This window comes from Scyliorhinus canicula, chromosome 19 (genome assembly GCF_902713615.1).
Source record: "Scyliorhinus canicula chromosome 19, sScyCan1.1, whole genome shotgun sequence".
NCBI classification, from domain to species: Eukaryota; Metazoa; Chordata; class Chondrichthyes; order Carcharhiniformes; family Scyliorhinidae; genus Scyliorhinus; species Scyliorhinus canicula.
This window is the reverse complement of record NC_052164.1, coordinates 56225221-56245600: the sequence shown is the minus strand read 5'-3', so window position 1 is coordinate 56245600 and position 20380 is coordinate 56225221. Positions and strand designations below refer to the sequence as shown.

The 20380-nt window shown below is 52.3% G+C and overlaps 1 protein-coding gene across 1 annotated transcript in view; it reads right to left on the bottom strand.

Annotated features, from left to right (window-relative positions):
* Nucleotides 1–14786, bottom strand: part of LOC119954304 (poly(U)-specific endoribonuclease-like) — a 114588-nt gene extending 99802 nt beyond the window's left edge. Inside the window, exon 1 of the mRNA XM_038779415.1 lies at nt 14701–14786. Coding sequence (XP_038635343.1) covers nt 14701–14767 — 67 coding nt within the window. The 5' untranslated portion in view covers nt 14768–14786. The remainder of the gene's footprint in view (nt 1–14700) is intronic.
* Nucleotides 14787–20380: the final 5594 nt, after the last annotated feature.

The window sequence follows — 20380 nt, the reverse complement described above, 5'->3', positions numbered from 1 at the left end:
TGGGGGGTGTGTGTGGGCATGGAGGGTAGTTTGGGGACTGGGGTGTGTGTGTGGGCATGGAGGGGAATGGTTTGGAGGGGGGGATGTGTGTGGGCAGGGAGGGGAATGTTTGGAGGTGGGGTGTGTGTGGGCATGGAGGGGAATGTTTGGAGGCGGGAGGTGTGTGGGGCAGGGAGGGGAATGTTTGGAGGTGGGGGGTGTGTGTGGGCAGGGAGGGGAATGTTTGGGGACTGGGGGGGTGTGTGGGCAGGGAGGGGAATGTTTGGGCATGGGGGTGTGTGGGCATGGAGGGGAATGTTTGGGGACTGGGGGGTGAGTGTGGGCATGGAGGGGAATGGTTGGAGGTGGGGGGTGTGTGGGCAGGGAGGGGAATGTTTCGGGGCTGGGGGGTGTGTGGGAATGGAGGGGAATGTTTGGGGACTGGGGGGTGTGTGTGGGCATGGAGGGGAATGTTTGGAGGCGGGATGTGTGTGGGCAGGGAGGGGAATGTTTGGAGGTGGGGGGTGTGTGTGGGCATGGAGGGGAAGGTTTGGGGGCGGGGGGTGGTGTGGGCAGGGAGGGGAATGTTTGGAGGTGGGGGTGTGTGTGGGCAGGGAGGGGAATGTTTGGGAGCTGGGGTGTGTGTGGGCATGGAGGGGAATGTTTGGAGGTGGGGGTGTGTGGGCATGGAGGGGAATGTTTGGAGGTGGTGGGTGTGTGTGGGCATGGAGGGGAATGTTTGGAGGTGGGGGGTGTGTGTGGGCATGGAGGGGAATATTTGGAGGTGGGGTGTGTGTGGGCATGGAGGGGAATGTTTGGAGGCGGGATGTGTGTGTGGGCATGGAGGGGAATGTTTGGCAGCTGGAGTGTGTGTGGGCATGGAGGGGAACGTTTGGGGATGGGGTGTGTGGGCATGGAGGGGAATGTTTGGGGGTGGGGGTGTGTGGGCATGGAGGGGAATATTTGGAGGTGGGGGGTGTGTGTGGGCAGGGAGGGGAATGTTTGGAGGCGGGATGTGTGTGGGCATGGAGGGGAATGTTTGGAGGCGGGGGTGTGTGGGCATGGAGGGGAATGTTTGGGGACTGGGGGGTGTGTGGGCATGGAGGGGAACATTTGGGGATGGGGTGTGTGGGCAGGGAGGGGAATGTTTGGAGGTGGGGGGTGTGTGTGGGCATGGAGGGGAATGTTTGGGGACTGGGGGGTGTGTGTGGGCATGGAGGGGAATATTTGGAGGTGGGGGGTGTGTGTTGGCATGGAGGGGAATGTTTGGGGGCTTGGGGGTGTGTGGGCAGGGAGGGGAATGTTTGGGGACGTGGGGGGTGTGTGGGCATGGAGGGGAATGTTTGGGGATGGGGTGTGTGTGTGGGGGTGGGGGGTTGGGGAGGTGTGAGGGTTGGGAAAGTTTGTGTGTCTGTGGGGGTGGCTGAAGAGGTGTGTGTATATGTGGTTGGGGAGGTGTGGGCGGGTGCGTGTCTGTGGGGGGGGTGTTGGAGGGGCATTTTTTGTTGGGGGTGTTGGATAGATGTGGGGGGAGGTAGATGTGTGGGGGAGGGATTGGAGAGAGGTGTGTGGGGGTGGTTGGAGAGCTGTTTGTGTGGGAGAGTGAGATGGCAAAGTTTTCTGTGTATCTGGGGGTGGCTTGAAGAGTTGTGTCCATGTGGGGGGTTGGATACATGTGCGTGAGGGTGTGGTTGGAGACAGGTGTGTGTGTGTATACGGGGGAGGCTGGAGTGGTGTGTGTGTATGGGGGAGGTTGGAGAAGAGTGGAGGGTGGGGGATTTGTGGGGGTCAGGGGTTCGAGAGGTGTTGGGATGGGTTTGTGTGTGGGGGTTGGTAAAGTTTGTGTGTCTGCAGGAGTTGGTTAGATATGGGGCAGGTGTATATGTATCGGCGAGAGGTTCGAGAGGTGTGTGTGTTGGGGTTGGAGGTTGAAGAGGTGTGTGTGTGGGGGGTGGAGGTTGGAGTGGTGTGTGTGGGGGGGTTGGAGAGGTGCTTGTGTGGGGGGAGGAGGTTGGAGAAGTGTGTGTGAGGTGGTTGGAAGTGCATATGTTTATGGGGGGTTTGAAAGGAGGTGCATGTATTTGGAGGGGTGTTGGAGAGGCATGTGTCTACGTGGGAGGTTGGATAGATGTGGGGGAAGGTGTGTGTGTGGGGGAGGGGTTAGAGAGAGGTGTGTGGGGGTGGTTGGAGAGGTGTGGGGCTGCGTTTGTCTGTGTATGTGGGGATGTGCATGCGGGGGCGTGTGTGTGGTGGGGTTGGAGATGTTTGTGTGTGGGAGCGTGTGTGGGGGAGGACAAGTGTCTGTGTGTGTGTGCGGGTGTGTGTGTGTGTGTGGGTGTGTGTGTGTGAAGGTGTGTGTGTGTGTGGGGGTTTGTGTGTGTCTGTGTGTGTGTGTGGGTGTCCGTGTGTGTGTGTGGGTGTGTGTGTGTGTGTGGGTTTGTGTGTCTGTGGGTGTGTGTGTGTCTGTGTGGGTGTGTGTGTGTCTGTGTGTGTTTGTGTGTGTGTGTCTGTGGGTGTGTGTGTCTGTGTGTCTGTGGGGGTGTGAGTGTGGGGGGGTTGGAAGATATGTGCGCGGAGGGGTTTGGAGAATTCATAGAACCATAGAATTTACAGTGCAGTTCGAGGCCATTCAGCCCATCGAGCAGCCACCGGCCCTTGGAACGAACACCCTACTTAATGCCTTGGCTGCAACCTATCCCCGTAACCACACAACCCAGTAACCCCACCCAACCTTTTTGGACACTAAGGGCAATTTATCATGGCCAATCCACCTAACAAGCACATCTTTGGACTGTGGGAGGAAACCGGAGTGCCCGGAGGAAACACACGCAGACACGGGGAGAATGTGCAGAATCCGCACAGTCACGCAAGCCGGGAACTGAGTCTGGAAACCTGGAGCTGTGGAACAATAGTACTAACCACTGTGCTACCGTGCCGTCCACAGAATTATGTGTGTGCATTTGGCGAGGTGTGTGTGTGGGGGGGGATGGAGAGGTGTGTTTGTGTGTGTGTGGGTTGGAGTGTGTGTCTGTGTTGGGGGGTTTGGAGAGGAGTGTGGGTGTGGGGGGGTTGGAGAGGTGTGCATGTGGGGGGGGGGTTGGAGAGGTGTGTGTGAGGGGGTTGGAGAGGTGTGTTTGTGTGTGTGTGGGTTGGAGTATGTGTCTGTGTGGGGGGGTTTGGAGAGGAGTGTGTGTGTGGGGGGGGTTGGAGAGGTGTGCATGTGGGGGGGGGGGTTGGTGAGGTGTGTTTGAGGGGGTTGGGGAGGTGTGTGTATGTGGGCGGGGGGTTGGAGAGGTGTGTGTGTGGGAGGTTGGAGAGGTGTGTGGGGTGTTGGAGAGGTGTGTGTGGGGGGGGGGGTTGGAGAGGTGTGTTTGAGGGGGTTGGGGAGGTGTGTGTGTGGGAGGTTGGAGAGGTGTGTGGGGTGTTGGAGAGGTGTGTGTGGGGGGGGGGTTGGAGAGGTGTGTGTGTGTGGGGAGGGGTTTGGAGAGGTGAGGAGGGGTTTGGAGAGGTGTGTAGGGGGGGTTTGGAGAGGTGCGTGTGGGGAGGGTGGAAAGATGTTGTGTGTGTGGGGGGGGGGGGGTGTTGAGAAGTGTTTGGGGACCGGGTTGGAGAGGTGTGTGTGTATGGGGGGAGAGATATGTGTATGGGGGGTGGGGTGTGTGGGGGGGCTGGAGGTGTGTGTGTGGTGTTGGGGAGCCCATCAAGCAGTCACCGGCCCTTGGAAAGAGCACCCTACTTAATGCCTTGGCTGCAACCTATTCCCGTAACCCCACCCAACCTTTTTGGATACTAAGGGCAATTTATCACGGCCAATCCACCTAACCTGCACATCCTTGGATTGTGGGAGGAAACCGGAGCACCCGGAGGAAACACACGCACACACGGGGAGAATATGCAGACTCCGCACAGACAGTCATGCAAGCCGGGAATTGAAACTGGAACCCTGGAGCTGTGGAGCAATAGCACTAACCACTGTGCTACCGTGCCGTCCACAGAATTGTGTGTGTGTATTTGGCGAGGTGTGTGTGTGGGGGTTTGGAATGTTTGTGTGTGTGGGTTGGAGAGGTGTGTCTGTGTGTGTGTGGGGGGGGGGGGTGGTTGGTGAGGTGTGTGTGTGGGGGGGGGGGTTGGGGAGGTGTATGGGGGTATTGGGGAGGTTTGTGTGTGTGGGGGGGGGGGTTTGCTGAGGTGTGTGTGGGTGGTGGGGTTGGAGAGGTGTGTATGTGTGGGGAGGTTGGAGATGTGGTGTGGGGGGGAATATTGGAGTGGTGTGTGTGTGTGAGGATGAGGTTGGAGAGATGTGTGTCTGGGGGGGTTCGAGATGTGTGTATGTGTGGGCGGGGTTGGACAGGTGTGGGGGTGAGCATGTGTGGGGGAGGGCAAGTGTCTGTGGGTGTGTGTGTGTGGGTGTGTGTGTGGGGGTGTTGGAAGATGTGTGCGCGGAGGGGTTTGGAGAATTCATAGTGCCGTCCACAGAATTGTGTGTGTGTATTTGGCGAGGTGTGTGTGTGGGGGTTTGGAGTGTGTGTGTGTGTGGGTTAGACAGGTGTGTCTGTGTGGGGGGGTGGGGGGGTTGGAGAGGTGTGCGTGTGGGGCGTTGGGGAGGTGTGTGTGGCGTGTTGGAGAGGTTTGTGTGTGTGGGGGGGAGGTTTGGAGAGGTGTGTGTGTGAGTGGGGGATTGGAGAGGTGTGTATGTTTGGGGATGGGGAGGTTGGAGAGCTTTCTATAGATATGTCAGGAATAAAAGTATGACTAGGGTAAGAGTAGGGCCAGTCAAGGACAGTCGTGGGAAGTTGTGTGTGGAGTCCGAGGAGATAGGAGAGGTGCTAAATGAGTGTTTTTCATCAGTATTCACACAGGAAAAAGACAATGTTGTCGAGGAGAATACTGAGATACAGGCTACTAGACTAGAAGGGCTTGAGGTACATAAGGAGGAGGTGTTAGCGATTCTGGAAAGTGTTAAAATAGATAAGTCTCCTGGGCCGGATGGGATTTACCCTAGGATTCTCTGGGAAGCTAGGAGGAGATTGCTGATCCTTTGGCTTTGATCTTTAAGTCATCTTTGTCGACAGGAATAGTGCCAGAAGACTGGAGGATAGCAAATGTTGTCCCCTTGTTCAAGAAGGGGAGTAGAGACAACCCCGGTAACTAAAGACCAGTAAGCCTTACTTCTGTTGTGGGCAAAGTCTTGGAAAGGTTTATAAGAGATAGGATGTATAATCATCTGGAAAGGAATAATTTGATTAGAGATAGTCAACATGGTTTTGTGAAGGGTGGGTCGTGCCTCACAAACCTTATGGAGTTCTTTGAGAAGGTGACCAAACAGGTGGACGAGGGTAAAGCAGTTGATGTGGTGCATATGGATTTCAGTAAAGCATTTGATAAGGTTCCCCACGGTAGGCTATTGCAGAAAATACGGAGGCATGGGATTCAGTGTGATTTAGCAGTTTGGATCAGAAATTGGCTAGCTGGAAGAAGACAAAGGGTGGTGGTTGATGGCAAATGTTCAGACTGGTGTCCAGTTATGAGTGGTGTACCACAAGGATCTGTTTTGGGGCCACTGCTGTTTGTCATTTTTATAAGTGACCTGGAGGAGGGCGTAGAAGGATGGGTGAGTAAATTTGCAGATGACACTAAAGTCGGTGAAGTTGTGGACAGTGCGGAAGGATGTTACAAGTTACAGAGGGACATAGATAAGCTGCAGAGCTGGTTGACAGGTGGCAAATGGAGTTTAATGCAGAAAAGTATGAGGTGATTCATTTTGGAAGGAATAACAGGAAGGCAGAGTACTGGGCTAATGATAAGATTCTTGGTAATGTGGACGAGCAGAGAGATCTCGGTGTCCATGTCCATAGATCCCTGAAAGTTGCCACCCAGGTTGAGAGGGTTGTTAAGAAAGCGTACGGTGTGTTAGCTTTTACTGGTAGAGAGATTGTGTTTCGGAGCCATGAGGTCATGTTGCAGCTGTACAAACTCTGGTGCGGCCACATTTGGAGTATTGCGTGCAGTTCCGGTCGCCGCATTATAGGATGTGGAAGAATTGGAAAGGGTGCAGAGGAGATTAACCAGGATGTTGCCTAGTATGGAGGGAAGATCTTATGAGGAAAGGCTGAGGGACTTGAGGCTGTTTTCGTTAGAGAGAAGAAGGTTAAGAGGTGACTTAATTGAGGCATACAAGATGATCAGAGGATTAGATAGGGTGGACAGTGAAAGCCTTTTTCCTCGGATGGTGATGTCTAGCATGAGGGGACATAGCTTTAAATTGAGGGCAGATAGATATAGGACAGATGTCAGAGGTAGATTCTTTACTCAGAGAGTAGTAAGGGCATGGAATGCCCTGCCTGCAACAGTAGTGGACTTGCCAACACTAAGGGCATTCAAATGGTCATTGGATAGGCATATGGATGATAAGGGAATAGTGTAGATGGGCTTTAGAGGGGTTTCACAGGTCGACACAACATAGAGGGCCGAAGGGCCTGTACTGCGCTGTAATGTTCTATGTTCTATGTTGTGTGTGTGGGGAAGTTGGAGAGGTTTGTGTGTGTGTGGGGGGGGAGGGGGGGGTGGCGTTGGAGAGGTGTGTGTGGGGTTTTAGAGAGGTGTGTGTGTGGGATGTTGGAGAGGTGTGTGTGTGGGGGGGGGGTGGTGGAGAGGTGTGTGGGGCAGGTTGGAGGGGTGTGTGTTGGGGGGGTTTGAGAGGTGTGTGTGGGGTGTTGGTGAGGTGTGTGTGAGGGGGTTGGAGAGGTGTGTGTGGGGGGGGGGGTTGGAGAGCTGTGTGTGGGGCGTTGGAGAGGTGTGTGTGTGGGGGGTTGGAGAGGTGTGTGTGGGGAGGGGTTTGGAGAGGTGTGGAGGGGGTTGGAGAAGTGTGTGGGCGGGTGTTGGAGAGATGTGTGTGGGGAGGGGTTTGGAGAGGTGTGGAGGGGGTTGGAGAGGTGTGGAGGGGGTTGGAGAGGTGTGTGGGCGAGTGTTGGAGAGGTGTGTAGGGGGGGTTTGGAGAGGTGTGTTTCTGCAGGGTTGGAGAGGTGTGTGTCTGGGTGGGTTTGGAGAGGTGCATGTGGGGAGGGTGAAAAGATGTGTGTGGGTGTGTGTGGGGGGGGGGTGTTGAGATGTGTGTGGGGACAGGGTTGGAGAGGTGTATGTGTGGGGCATTGGAGAGGTGTGTGTGTGTGGGGAGGGGTTTGGAGTGGTGTGGAGGGGGTTGGAGAAGTGTGTGGGCGGGTGTTGGAGAGGTGTGTGTGTGGGGAGGGGTTTGGAGAGGTGTGGAGGGGGTTGGAGAAGTGTGTGGGTGGGTGTTGGAGAGGTGTGTGTGCGGGGTGTTGGAGAGGTGTGTGTGTGGGGGGGTGGAGAGGTGTGTGTGTGTGGGGCAGGTTGGAGAGGTGTGTGTGGGGGGGTTGGAGAGGTGTGTGTGGGGGGGGTTGGAGAGGTGTGTGTGGGGTATTGGAGAGGTGTGTATGTGTGCGGGGTGTTGGAGAGGTGTGTGTGTTTGTGGGGGTATGTTGGAGAGGAGTGTGTGTGGGGGGTGTGTTGGAGAGGTCTGTGTTGGGGGGGTTTGAGAGGTGTGTATGTGGGGGGGGGGTAGGTTGGAGAGGTGTGTGTGTGTGTGAGGGGAGTGTTGGAGAGGTGTGTGTGAGGTGCTGGAGAAGTGTGTGTGGGGTGTTGGAGAGGTGTGTGTGAGTGAGGGGGGGGTTGGAGAGGTGTGTGTGGGGGGGGGTTGGAGTGGTGTGGGGCTGCGTTTGTGTGTGTATGTGGGGATGTGTGTGGTGGGGTGCAGAGATGTGTGTGTGTCTGTGGGTGGCGTTGGGGAAGTGTGTGGGGGTATTTGGAGAGGTGTGTGTGGGGGCTTTGGAGAGGTGTGTGTGGGGGGATTGTAGGGGGGTGTGTGGAGGAGGTTGGAGATGTGTGTGTGGAGGAGGTTGGAGGGGGTATGTGGATGGGGTTGGAGAGGTGTGTGTGGAGGCGGTTGTAGGGGGGTGTGTGGAGGAGGTTGGAGAGGTGTGTGTGGCGGGGGTTGGAGAGATGTGTGTGGCGGGGGTTGGAGAGGTGTGTGTGGAGGGGATTGTGGGGGGTGTGTGGCGGTGGTTGGAGAGGTGTGTGTGGAGGAGGTTGTTGGGGGGTATGTGGAGGAGGTTGGAGAGGTGTGTGTGGAGGGGGTTGGAGAGGTGTGTGTGGAGGGGATTATGGGGGGTGTGTGGCGGGGGTTGGAGAGGTGTGTGTGGAGGAGGTTGTTGGGGGGTATGTGGAGGAGGTTGGAGAGGTGTGTGTGGAGGGGGTTGGAGAGGTGTGTGTGGAGGAGGTTGTTGGGGGGTATGTGGAGGAGGTTGGAGAGGTGTGTGTGGAGGGGGTTGGAGAGGTGTGTGTGGAGGGATTGTGGGGGGTGTGTGGCGGGGGTTGGAGAGGTGTGTGTGGAGGAGGTTGTTGGGGGGTGTGTGGAGGAGGTTGGAGAGGTGTGTGTGGAGGGGGTTGGAGAGGTGCGTGTGGCGGGGGTTGGAGAGGTGTGTGTGGAGGGGATTGTGGGGGGTGTGTGTAGGGGAGTGTGTGGAGGAGGTTGGAGATGTGTGTGTGGAGGAGGTTGGAGATGTGTGTGGAGGGGGTTGGAGGTGGGTGTGTGGATGGGGTTGGAGAGATGCGTGTGTGAGGGGAGGGTTGGACAGGTGTGAGGGTGAGCGTGTGTGGGGGAGGGCAAGAGTCTGTGTGTGTGGGTGTGTGTGTGGGTGTGTGTGGGGGGGGGTTGGAAGATGTGTGCGCGGAGGGGTTTGGAGAATTCATAGAATCATAGAATTTACAGTGCAGTCGGTGGCTATTCAGCCCATCGAGCAGCCACCGGCCCTTGGAACGAGCACCCTACTTAATGCCTTGGCCGCAACCTATCCCGTAACCACACAACCCACTAACCCCACCCAACCTTTTTGGACACTAAGGGCAGTTTAGCATGGCCAATCCACCTAGCCTGCACATCTTTGGACTGTGGGAGGGACCTGGTGTACCCGGAGGAAACCCACGCAGACACGGGGAGGATGTGCAGACTCCGCAGAGAGTCATGCAAGCCGGGAATTGAACCTGAGACCCTGGAGCGGTGGAGCAATAATAATAAACACTGTGCTACCGTGCCGTCCACCTCTCCATCCTCCCCTCACACACACCTCTCCATCCTCCCTCACACACAACTCTCCATCCCCCTCACACACACCTCTCCATCCCCCCTCACACACACCTCTCCAAACCCCCCCCCACACACACACCTCTCCATCCCCCCTCACACACACCTCTCCATCCCCCCCTCACACACACCTCTCCAACCCCCCCCCATACACACCTCTCCAACCCCCCCCCCCCCACACACACACCTCTCCATCCCCCCCTCACACACACCTCTCCATCCCCACCTCACACACACCTCTCCATCCCCCCCTCACACACACCTCTCCATCCCCCCCTCACACACACCTCACCATCCCCCCTTCACACATACATAGAACATAGGCTGTTATTATTAGAAGATGTAGTGACTGAAGGGGAAATAGAGAACAAAAATAAGAAAACAACACCATCACCCTGTCTGCTCAAATGCAGTGGTCTGAAGTGTATTTGTTTCAATGCCAGAAGTACAGAAGGTAAGGCAGATGAACTTAAAGCACTGATTAGTGCTTGGAACTATGATGTGTGTATGGTTTTGAGAAGGGGAGGTCGTGCCTCAGTAACTTGATCACGTTTTTTGAGGAGGTGAAAAAGATGATTGATGCGTGGACGGTGGTGGATGCTGTTTACATGGACTTCAGTAAAGCCTTTGACAAGGTACCTCATGGCAGACTGGTACAAAAGGTGAAGTCACGCGGGATCAGAGGTGAGGTGGCAAGAAGAATACAGAACTGGCTCAGTCACAGAAGGCAGAAGGTAGCAGTGGAAGGGTGTTTTTTTCTGAATGGAAGGTTGTGACAAGTGGTGTTCCACAGTTGTTTGGAGGAAAATGTAGCTGGTCTGATTAATAGGTTTGTGGATGGCACCAAGGTTGGTGGAGTGGCAGATAATGTTGAGGATTGTCAGAGGATACAGCAGTTGGAGACTTGGGCAGAGAAATGGCAAATGGAGTATAATCCAGACAAATGTGAGATAATGCCTTTTGGTAGGTCTACATTGACACTCACAGTAACGGTGACACTCACAGCTTTGGCAACTTTCTCTCAGAGGAGTGAGGCAAGGCCCAGTGATGCTCAGCTCCAAGCAAAAGGTGATCCTTGGGTGTCATCAACAACACAGCATCGGCTGGGTCACTGTCTGTGCGGAGTCTGCACATCCTCCCCGTGTGTGCGTGGGTTTCCTCCTGGTGCTCCGGTTTCCTCCCACAGTCCAAAGATGTGCGGGTTAGGTGGATTGGCCATGCTAAATTGCCCGTAGTGTCCTTAAAAGTAAGGTTAAGGGGGGGGAGGGTTGTTGGGTTACGGGTATAGGGTGGATACGTGGGGTTGAGTAGGGTGATCATTGCTCGGCACAACATCGAGGGCCGAAGGGCCTGTTCTGTGCTGTACTGTTCTATGTTCTATGTTCTACAGCAGATGCTTCAGGAGCCGTGTGAAATATGTGAACATGTTAGAGTTTCCGGAGGCAGTGTAGACACAAACAGAGGGTCTAACCATGCCAGAGTGACACCATGGGCAGATTCTCCAGTCGCCGACTCCGAAATCGAGTTTGGCGATCGGCCGGAGAATCAAAGTTTGCGACCAAATCGTGGGCGGTGTCACTTCCGCGATGCTCCGCCCCCTCCAAAGCGGCGCACTCAGAGAGGCCTGCCCCCGATGCTCGGCCCCCAACTGGCTCCATTCCCGATGGCGTGGGTATCTCATGGTTTCATCATGCGGACTCAGTCCAGCGCCGCCATAGTCAGGGGTGAGCCGACCCGTGGGCAGGGGGGGGCTTTGCCAGGAGCTGGGGGCACTGTGAGGGTGGATGGCCAAAGGAAATGAATGAAAATGAAATGAAAATCACTTATTGTCACAAGTAGGCTTCAAATGAAGTTACTGTGAAAAGCCCCTAGTCGCCACATTCCGGCGCCGGTTCGAGGAGGCTGGTATGGGAATTGAACCGTGCTGCTGGCTTGCCTTGGTCAGCTTTCAAAGCCAGTGATTTAGCCCTGTGCTAAACCAGCCCCTGGTTCCACTAGTCCCACAGCTCCACAAGTGGTGTTCCACAGTTGTTTGGATTATACATAAACGATTTGAAGGAAAATGTAGCTGGTCTGATTAGTAAGTTCGTGGATGGCACCAAGGCTGGTGGAGTGGCAGAATAGTGTTGAGGATTGTCAGAGGATACAGCTGGTTGGAGACTTGGGAAGAGAAATGGCAAATGGAGTTTAGTCCAGACAAATGTGTGGTAATGCGTTTTGGTAGGTCTAACATTGAGGGGAAATCTACAGTAAATGGCAAAACTCTTAGGAATATAGAAAGTCAGAGATATCTGGGCGTGTAGGTCCACAGATCTTTGAAAGTGACAATACAAGTGCACAAGGTAGTCAACAAAGCAGACGAATGCTTGCCTTCATTGGACGGGGCATCAACTGGCATGTCATGCTACAGTTTCCACTACATTTTCCTCCAAATCATTTATGTATAATCCAAACAACTGTGGAACACCATAGTGGACACTATTTTGCAGTCTGGGCTCGTGAGCGGCCGGCGACATGCGTGACCATGGACCGGGAAATTCTCAGTGCCACATCGGCAGCTAGAGCCGGGTGCTCTATGCTGTCTTGATGCTAGTCCCCAGCCAAACGCCGGATCGGTGGCTGTTTTATGCCATTTGTTCTGTCGTAAAACGCCACCATTCCCATGCCTCAAAATCAAAGAATCCAGCCTCATATCTCTGGCACGTGAATGCATGTGGTTCTCCATTGAGAAGTTGACAATCCTCATGGAGAAACGCATGGAGCACATCACCAAAGTGGATGCACGGGGTCCCACAGATCACCATAACATAGTCTCATCCATGAGGTATATAGAGCGATGGGTGGGCGAGCTGAACCACTCCAGGAAACCATAGGACTGCATGTGGAGCTGACTGAGTAGTAGGATGAAGGCATTGGAGGCTCCTCTCAAGGCTCTTTAATTGCCGGAGCCAGATCCTTGAACTCTCTGCCAATTATATCAACGTTGCATGCAGGTTTTATGACTGAGGTGGACCCATATGTTCAAGTCCCCAGCACGGCTCAGAAACCTGAAGTACACATGCCACAGCAACCTAATGTTCTGGAGCAAGAAAGGCAGCAGCCTTCTCCACATCAGCTCCAGGCACAGGCACTTGTAGAAGTGAACATAAGCGAGTGTAAATGCATGGACTGGTACTTGGAATTTCACTGGATCATAATTTGTGAACTGCAGAAGCCTTAAAATATGAGGGTTGTTGTGACATTCAATGTATTGCAACTCCTGTATTTATTTTTATGCAGTAATCGAGTGACCAGATATGAAGTGGATGGTATCTATCAAGTGGATGGTATATAAAAGTGAGTACCTGTGTTGCCAGAAGGCCTTGGCATTTAGTGCTGCCGGGTATAGAGAAATGCTGATTGCCTCTTAAGAAAGGTCAGAAGGTTGCCTCAGAGCTCAAGGACAGGCAGGGTGCCAGCAATGGCAAAGGAGCTAAAGGGGTTTATGGAGCAGATGGGGGGAGTGGATCCATGGAGATTTGGCGACCGAGAGTGAAGGAGTCCTCCTTTTACTCGCAAGTGCATAACGTGTACTCCCGGATTGATTTTTTCTTCTTGAACAGGGCTTTACTGACGGGGGTAGTGGACACTGAGTATTCAGCGATCACGGTCGTGGATCATGCCCCGGACTGGATGGACCTACAAGTGAGCAAGGGGGGTGGCCAACCCCCACATTTGAGATTGGATGTCGGACTGTTAGTGGATGAGGAGGTGTGCGGGCGGCGAAGAAATGTATCCAGAACTATCTAGAAATTAATGATACGGGGAAAGTCTTGGCTGCAATGGTCTGGGAGGCACTGAAGGTGGTGGTCAGAGGGGAGCTGATCTTGATACGGGCCCACAGGGAGAAGGTAGACAGAGCAGAGATGGACCAACTGATAAGGGAAATACTTGAGGTCGACAGGAGATATGCGGAGACCCCAGAGGCAGGGCTTCTAAGGGAACGATGGAGGCTACAGGCGGAATTTAGCCTGTTAACTACAGGGAAGGCGGTGGAGCAGCTGAGGAAGGGGGGAGGGGGGGGGGGGGGGGGGGGGAATATATAAATATGAGGAAAAGGCCAGCAGAATGCTTGCGCAACAGCTCAGAAAGAGGGAGGCAGCCAGGGAGATTGGGAAAGTAAAGGACAGAGATGGGAACCTGGTCGGAGACTCAGCCGGGGTTAATAAGGCGTTCAAGGAGTTTTATGGCAGGCTGTATGAGTCGGAATCCCCAGCTGGGCCGGAGGGGATGAGGCAATTCTTAGGGGAGCTGAGGTTCCCGAAGGTCGACAAAGGGTTGGTAGATGGGCTGCGGGCCCCCTGTCAGGATGGAAGGTGTGGGTTGAAGTTGAAGGTTGATGTCTACAGCGCAGGTAATGTCCTCAAAAAAGTCCACTAAATTAGTTATGCTCGACCTGCCCTTTATGAACCTATGCTGCGTCTGTCCAATGGGACAATATCCATCCAGATGCCTCGCTATTTCTTCCTTGATAATAGATTTCAGCATCTTCCCTACTACCGAAGTTAAGCTCACTGGCCTATAATTACCCGCTTTCTGCCTACCTCCTTTTTTAAACAGTGGTGTCATGTTTGCTAATTTCCAATCCGCCGGGACCACCCCAGAGTCGAGTGAATTTTGGTAAATTATCACTACTCCATTTGCAATTTCCCGAGCCATCTCTTTTGGTACCCTGGGGTGCATTCCATCAGGGCCAGGAGACTTGTCTACTTTAGCCAAATCAGCTTGCCCATCACTACCTCCTTAGTGATAACAATCGTCTCAAGGTCATAGCCTCATTTCCATCAGTCACTGGAATGCTATTTGTGTCTTCCACTGTGAAGACCGACCCAAAAAACTTGTTCAGTTCCTCAGCCATTTCCTCATCTCACATTATTAAATCTCCCTTCTCATCCTCTGAAGGACCAATATTTACCTGAGCCACTCTTTTTTGTTTTATATATTTGTAGAAACTTTTACTATCTGTTTTTATATTCTGAGCAAGTTTACTCTCATAATCTATCTTACTCTTCTTTATAGCTTTTTAGTAGCTTTCTGTTGCCCCCTAAAGATTTCCCAGTCCTCTAGTCACCCACTAATCTTTGCCACTTTGTATGCTTTTTCCTTCAATTTGATACTCTCCCTTATTTCCTTAGATATCCACGGTCGATTTTCCCTCTTTCTACCGTCCTTCCTTTTTGTTGGTATAAACCTTTGCTGAGCACTGTGAAAAATCGCTTGGAAGGTTCTCCACTGTTTCACCATAAAGTCTTTGCTCCCAGTCTACCTTAGCCAGCTCTTCTCTTATCCATTATAATCTCCTTTGTTTAAACACAAAATACTTGAAGACTCAATGGTGCAGTGCGATCAACCTTCAACTTCAACCCACACCTTCCTCTGTTCACCACACAAGTGCTCCATACAACAGATACACGCCAGTTAGCTGAGAGAGCAAGAACTCTTTCCCCTTCACAGATTCATGCCTTGAGCAAAGTAATGAAAATTAATGGCAAACTGTGATATTGTGCAGTGGTGCTGATACTTACTGCCTGAGAGGTCTCCTGAAGCAGCTGAACACAGGAACACAGAGAGAATCACAAGAGTAAACATCATGATCAGACCGCACTGTTCCAGGAATGGGATCCAATTCTCTGGCATTGGTATTTTATTCACAGAATTGACCAATCACATTGCAGTTGGAATGATTGGGACAATGCCAGACTGGGATATATCCTGAAAATTCACATGTCACTGCCTGATGTAATATTCCCAGAAATTAATAAATAAGCACAGGTCTGTGAGTTTGTAAATTTTGAAATACGTTTGAGGGTTAGTAAGTGACTAAATAAAATATCATCATTGCATCCTGAAAATGATGGAAAATAAACAATTTACTTCTCTTGTCGTGAGAGCTTTAATTCAAGTGAGACCCTGCTTAGTTGCGATTCCCCATGCAACGTGTGTCAACACTCCCCAACCATCCTCATTAACACTGCAATGAAGTTACTGTGAAAATCCCGTGGTCGCCACACTCTGGTGCCTGTTTGGGTACAATGAGGGGGAATTTAGAATGTCCAATTCACCTCACAGCATGTCGTTGTGGACTTGTGGGACGAAACCTTCGCAGAAACAGGGAGAACGTGCAGATTCTGCACAGTGACCTGAGCAGGAATCGATCCCAGGACCCTGGGGCTGTGAAGCAACAGTGCTAACCATTGTGCTACTGTGCTGCCCTGTCATGCGTGTTGTCTTGGGTCTTCCAGGACCTGGTGTGATGGGGTGGGTCCATTTAGTGCCCCCCACCCCCAGCCAATGCCATGGCGAGGTCAGCAGCACGGACGACAGCCCTTGCCGCCAGATCCAAGACATCCTGGAGCTCGAGTCCGGGGCTGACACAGATTTCCCGTCAGAGCTGTTCTCCAACCATCCCAAGACACTGACCTCGATTGGGCACTTTAGTGAAGAGGCTCATGGGCAACCTCTGGTGGGCACCACGCATGCTCTGGTGCATTACATCAGGTAGAGGTAAGAACTCCCATGGGGTGGATGGTCAGAGGGCAGGCCAACCTCAGGAACTAGCTGTCGTCCGGATAGGTTTCGAGCTTCTGGAACAGATAGTCCCACTGATTGTGGAGATACAGTCGCAGAGCCAGGGACTACATGGGGGGTTGTCAGCGAGCATCCAGCACCTGCAGGTGCAGTTGGAGGAGTCCAACCATGTGCAGGAGCAGGAGGTGATGCCAACCATGCATGCACCAGACCAACATCACACGGATGGTGTCTGCGGTGCAAGCATTGGGCGGAAGTGTTTTGGTTATGGAGCAGCATGTCCAAGGCTGCGAGCATTCTGTGCAGGTGCTGCCGAGGCCCAGGACAGGATTGCCATCTCACAGCAGCCAGAGCCACTTGGACATTGCAGCAGTGCTCCTGAATGTGGCCCATGCAAGCCATGACTGGGAACATCGTTGACATTGCCTAGGCACTGGCCGACATGGCACAGACATAGGGGGAGGTTCCAGAGGGAGATGGCGCAGTCACTGAATGATGTGTCACAGACCCAGAAAGTATTGGAACAGGCAATGTGTGATGTGGTGCAGTCTCAGACTGAGCTGGTCCACTCCCTGTGCTCCATGACTGCGAGCATGCAGACCCCGTTGGAGATGAGAGCCGGCCTCCAGGACTGGCAGCGCCAAGTGCCGGGGAGCCTCAAGGGATGGCTCCACTCGCACCCTGTCTCATCGAATAGTCCTGGGGCCATTGGGCGCCCCGAGGGAGGAGGAGGTGATGGGCCCCATGCTGGTGACTCCCGCAGAGCAAGTGCTGGATCAGAGCAGCACACCCCACCCCTCCTGTCCCTGGCCCATCTGGTGGGCAGTGGGCACTATGCCACCTGGGACACCTGAACAGCAGATCCAGGCCCGGACGCCCCAGAAGATGTCGCACATCCAGGCTCGGTCGCCCCAGAATCTGCCCGGTAATGTGGACCAGGTCACAGCGCGGGAACCACAGCAGGCCACCTCAACTCTTAGCCATGTCCATCTTTGACCAGGTCCACTGTAGACCATGTCCATCCTGAACCACCAGTTAAGTTGGCATGGGTGCAGGGAACAGTTTAGTCAAAGGGACTAGGGCGAGGGCGCGTATTTGTAAATAGTTGGTGCTCTGTCAGATGGGTGTGAGGGGTGGGCTGGTTTGGACGGGCAAGAGGCAGGGTGCGGGGGGGGATGGGTGAACATTGTGGGCGGGCTGTGTTCACCACCCTCCCATCCCCCCCCCCCCCCCCCCCCCCCCCGACCGTCCCCACCACCCCAGGGACCCGATGGGAGCTTGAGATGGATTGGCCAGCTCGCATGCAAGGATCACCCATGTGGACGATGGGAAGTGCTACTGTGGACAGGATCAGACATTGTCAGATGATGAACAGCACCAGAGTTTAGGTTGTCAGCATTCTTCATCCCATGGACCAGACCCATTGTGACTGCCCTGGCCCACACCAACGTAGTGTAGCAGGTATGTATCACGGAGGGAGTTGCAGGTGGGTGGGGGTGGGGGGAGTGATGCTGGGATGCGGTGTCCGTGCCGTTGACCAGCCTCGGTGAACCTAGGGGTGATCGGTGCGTCCAGAGCCCGTTGGCCTTGGTGCACACATTGTGCGGCCTCCCGTGCCTGCCTGGGCCACATGTCCTGCCCATCCTCACTCTCCCCCGTATTTTGGCCTGGCTTTCATCCTCCTTCTCCAGCCCATCACCCCTCTGCTGCGCGATGTTGTGGAGCACGCAGCAGGCTGCCACAATGTTAGCGACCCTTTCAGCATCATACTATACAGCCCCTCCAGAGCGGTCCAGGCACCTGAACCGCATCTTCAAGAAGCCAAAGCAACTCTCGATCACGCCCCTGGTCCCTGCATGGGGATCGTTGCAGCGGGTCTCGTCATCTGTCTGTAGCCCCCAGATAGCTGTCATGAACCAGGATCGGGCGCAGTCATGCATGCAGCGCATCTCATGGTGACATATCAGCTGTGCATTCATCAAGTGGAACCCCTTTCAAAGAACAACGAACAAAGAAAAGTACAGCACAGGAACAGGCCCTTTAGCCCTCCAGGCCTGTGCTGATCATGATGCCCAAACTAAAAACAAACTTTTGCCCTTACTTGGTCCACATCTCTCTATTTCCTCTCGATTCACGTACCCATCCAGATGTCTATTAAATGCTGCTAATGTGCCTGCTTCTACCAAGATTATTGTCAAGATTATCCAGAGGATTGGATAAAGGAATTCCATTTGTTTCGTACTGTTTTCAATTAGGGATGCACCTAATGATTCAACCAAATTCAGATCCTTTTGAACTAATTTTTGGTCATGAGGTAAGAGGACCACTTAAATTGATGAAGAAGAAATTGGTGAGTGAGCAGTCTGAAATTACATTATTGGATTACATGTGAAACTTTAGGGAACGATTAAATAGAGTAGGGGAATTGGCTAGACAACATTTAAAAGTTGCACAGCATGTGCGGACAAGAAAGCAAATGTTCATAGTTTTTCCAGTGGAGATAAAGTTTTCGTATTGTTACCAATGACAGGTGAACCTTTTAAAGCAAGGTTTTGCGGACCTTATCAGATTAAAAGGAAATTGAGTGAGGTGAATTATTTGGTAAGAACGCCAGAAAGAAGGAAAACTCACCGAGTGTGCCATGTGAATATGCTTAAAATCTATTTTGAAAGGGAAGGAGGGCAAAGGGAGGAGGTTTTAGGAATTCTAACTCAAAGTGAAGAACCAAATCCAGATGACTGTGAATTTGACATACCTCAAATTAAATTGGATAATGAGGATGTCCTTAAAAATTTGGATAAATTATTGAGTTACCTTCCAGAGGAAAAACAAACTGACCTGAAAGAGTTATTGATATCACATGAGCAAGTTTGTGGAAATAAGTTGTGAAGTACTAAAATGGTTGTACGTAATATAGATTAGATATCCATAGAGACTTAACCCTCTAAAATTAGCACAGGTTCAAAAATAATTGAAAGTATGCTTAAAAATGGCATGAATGAAGTGGGTGCAGCCAATGGAGCTCACTCATAGTGATGGTACCAAAACCGGACAGTACGCAGCGGTTGTGTGTGGACGATAGAAAGGTTAATGCAGTTAACGAACAGACTCTTATCCTATCCCATGGTTGGAGGACTGCATTGAAAAGGTGGGACAATCAGCTTGTATCTCCAAACTGGATTTACTTATAGGTTACGCCCTTTATCCGAAAGGGCGAAGGAGATTTCAGTTTTTATGACTCCAAATATATCCTTCGGGGGCAGCAGGGTAGCATGGTGGTTAGCATAAATGCTTCACAGCTCCAGGGTCCCAGGTTCGATTCCCGGCTGGGTCACTGTCTGTGTGGCGTCTGCACGTCCTCCCCCTGTGTGCGTGGGTTTCCTCCGGGTGCTCCGGTTTCCTCCCACAGTCCAAAGATGTGCGGGTTAGGTGGATTGGCCATGCTAAATTGCCCGTAGTGTCCTAATAAAAGTAAGGTTAAGGGGGGGGGGGGGGTTGTTGGGTTACAGGTATAGGGTGGATACGTGGGTTTGAGTAGGGTGATCATGGCTCGGCACAACATTGAGGGCCGAAGGGCCTGTTCTGTGCTGTACTGTTCTATGTTCTATGTTCAAATGGTCTGTACCAATTCAAAGTTGGCATGAAAAACGCCCCAGCCACATTTCAACGGTTAATTCACAAAGTCATTTCAGGATTACGCATGCAGTATACATAGACAATCTGGTGATTTTGTCAGACATGGAAAGAACATATGAACCATTTGATGGAGTTATTCGATCGACTTCAGGAGGCGGGTTTGGTGGTAAACCTATCCAAAAGTGAGTTTGAAAAATCCCAAGTCACGTGCCTTGGCCATAAAATTGGCATCAACAAATGGTCCCACGGGATGTGAAAACCAAAGTTATTGGGGAGTTTCCAAACTCTTGACACAAAAGGAAATAATGCAGTTTCTTGGCATGAGTGGATTTTACCGTAAATTCTGAATTCTAGCAGTGTGGTTGCTCCACTGACAGACTTGCTGAAAAAGCGTAGCAAATTTCAGTGGACGGCGGAGTGTCAACAGGCATTTGACGGCCTGAAGGCTGTGTTAACCACTGCTCCTGTGTTGGCCACTCCAAATTACACAAAACCATTCAAGGTTGCTATTGATGTGAGTGATGTGGGCGTAGGTGCTGTGTTCTTGAAGAAGACGACAAAGGGATAGAGCAGCCTATTGGATATTTTTCCAAGAAATTAAATGATCACCATAAGAAGTATTCAACGATTGAAAAGGAGACTTTGAGCTTGTTGCTGGCTTTGCAATTTTTTAAAATATAAATTTAGTGTACCCAATTCACATTTTCCAATTAAGGGGCAATTTAGCATGGCCAATCCACCTAACCTGTATATTTTTGGGTTGTGGGGGCAAAACCCACGCAAACACAGGGAGAATGTGCAAACTCCACACGGACAGTGATCCTGAGCCAGGATCAAACCTTGGACCTCGGTGCCAACTTACTGTGCCATCGTGCTGCCCCCGTTTGAGACAATTATATATACTAATCATAATCCATTGATGCTTTTGGAGCGATTCAGGAAAAAAAGGCCAGACTGTTCCGATGGAGTTTATTATTGCAGCCATTTCATTAAAAAATTATACATGTGGCAGGACAAGAAAATGTGATAGTCGATGCTTTG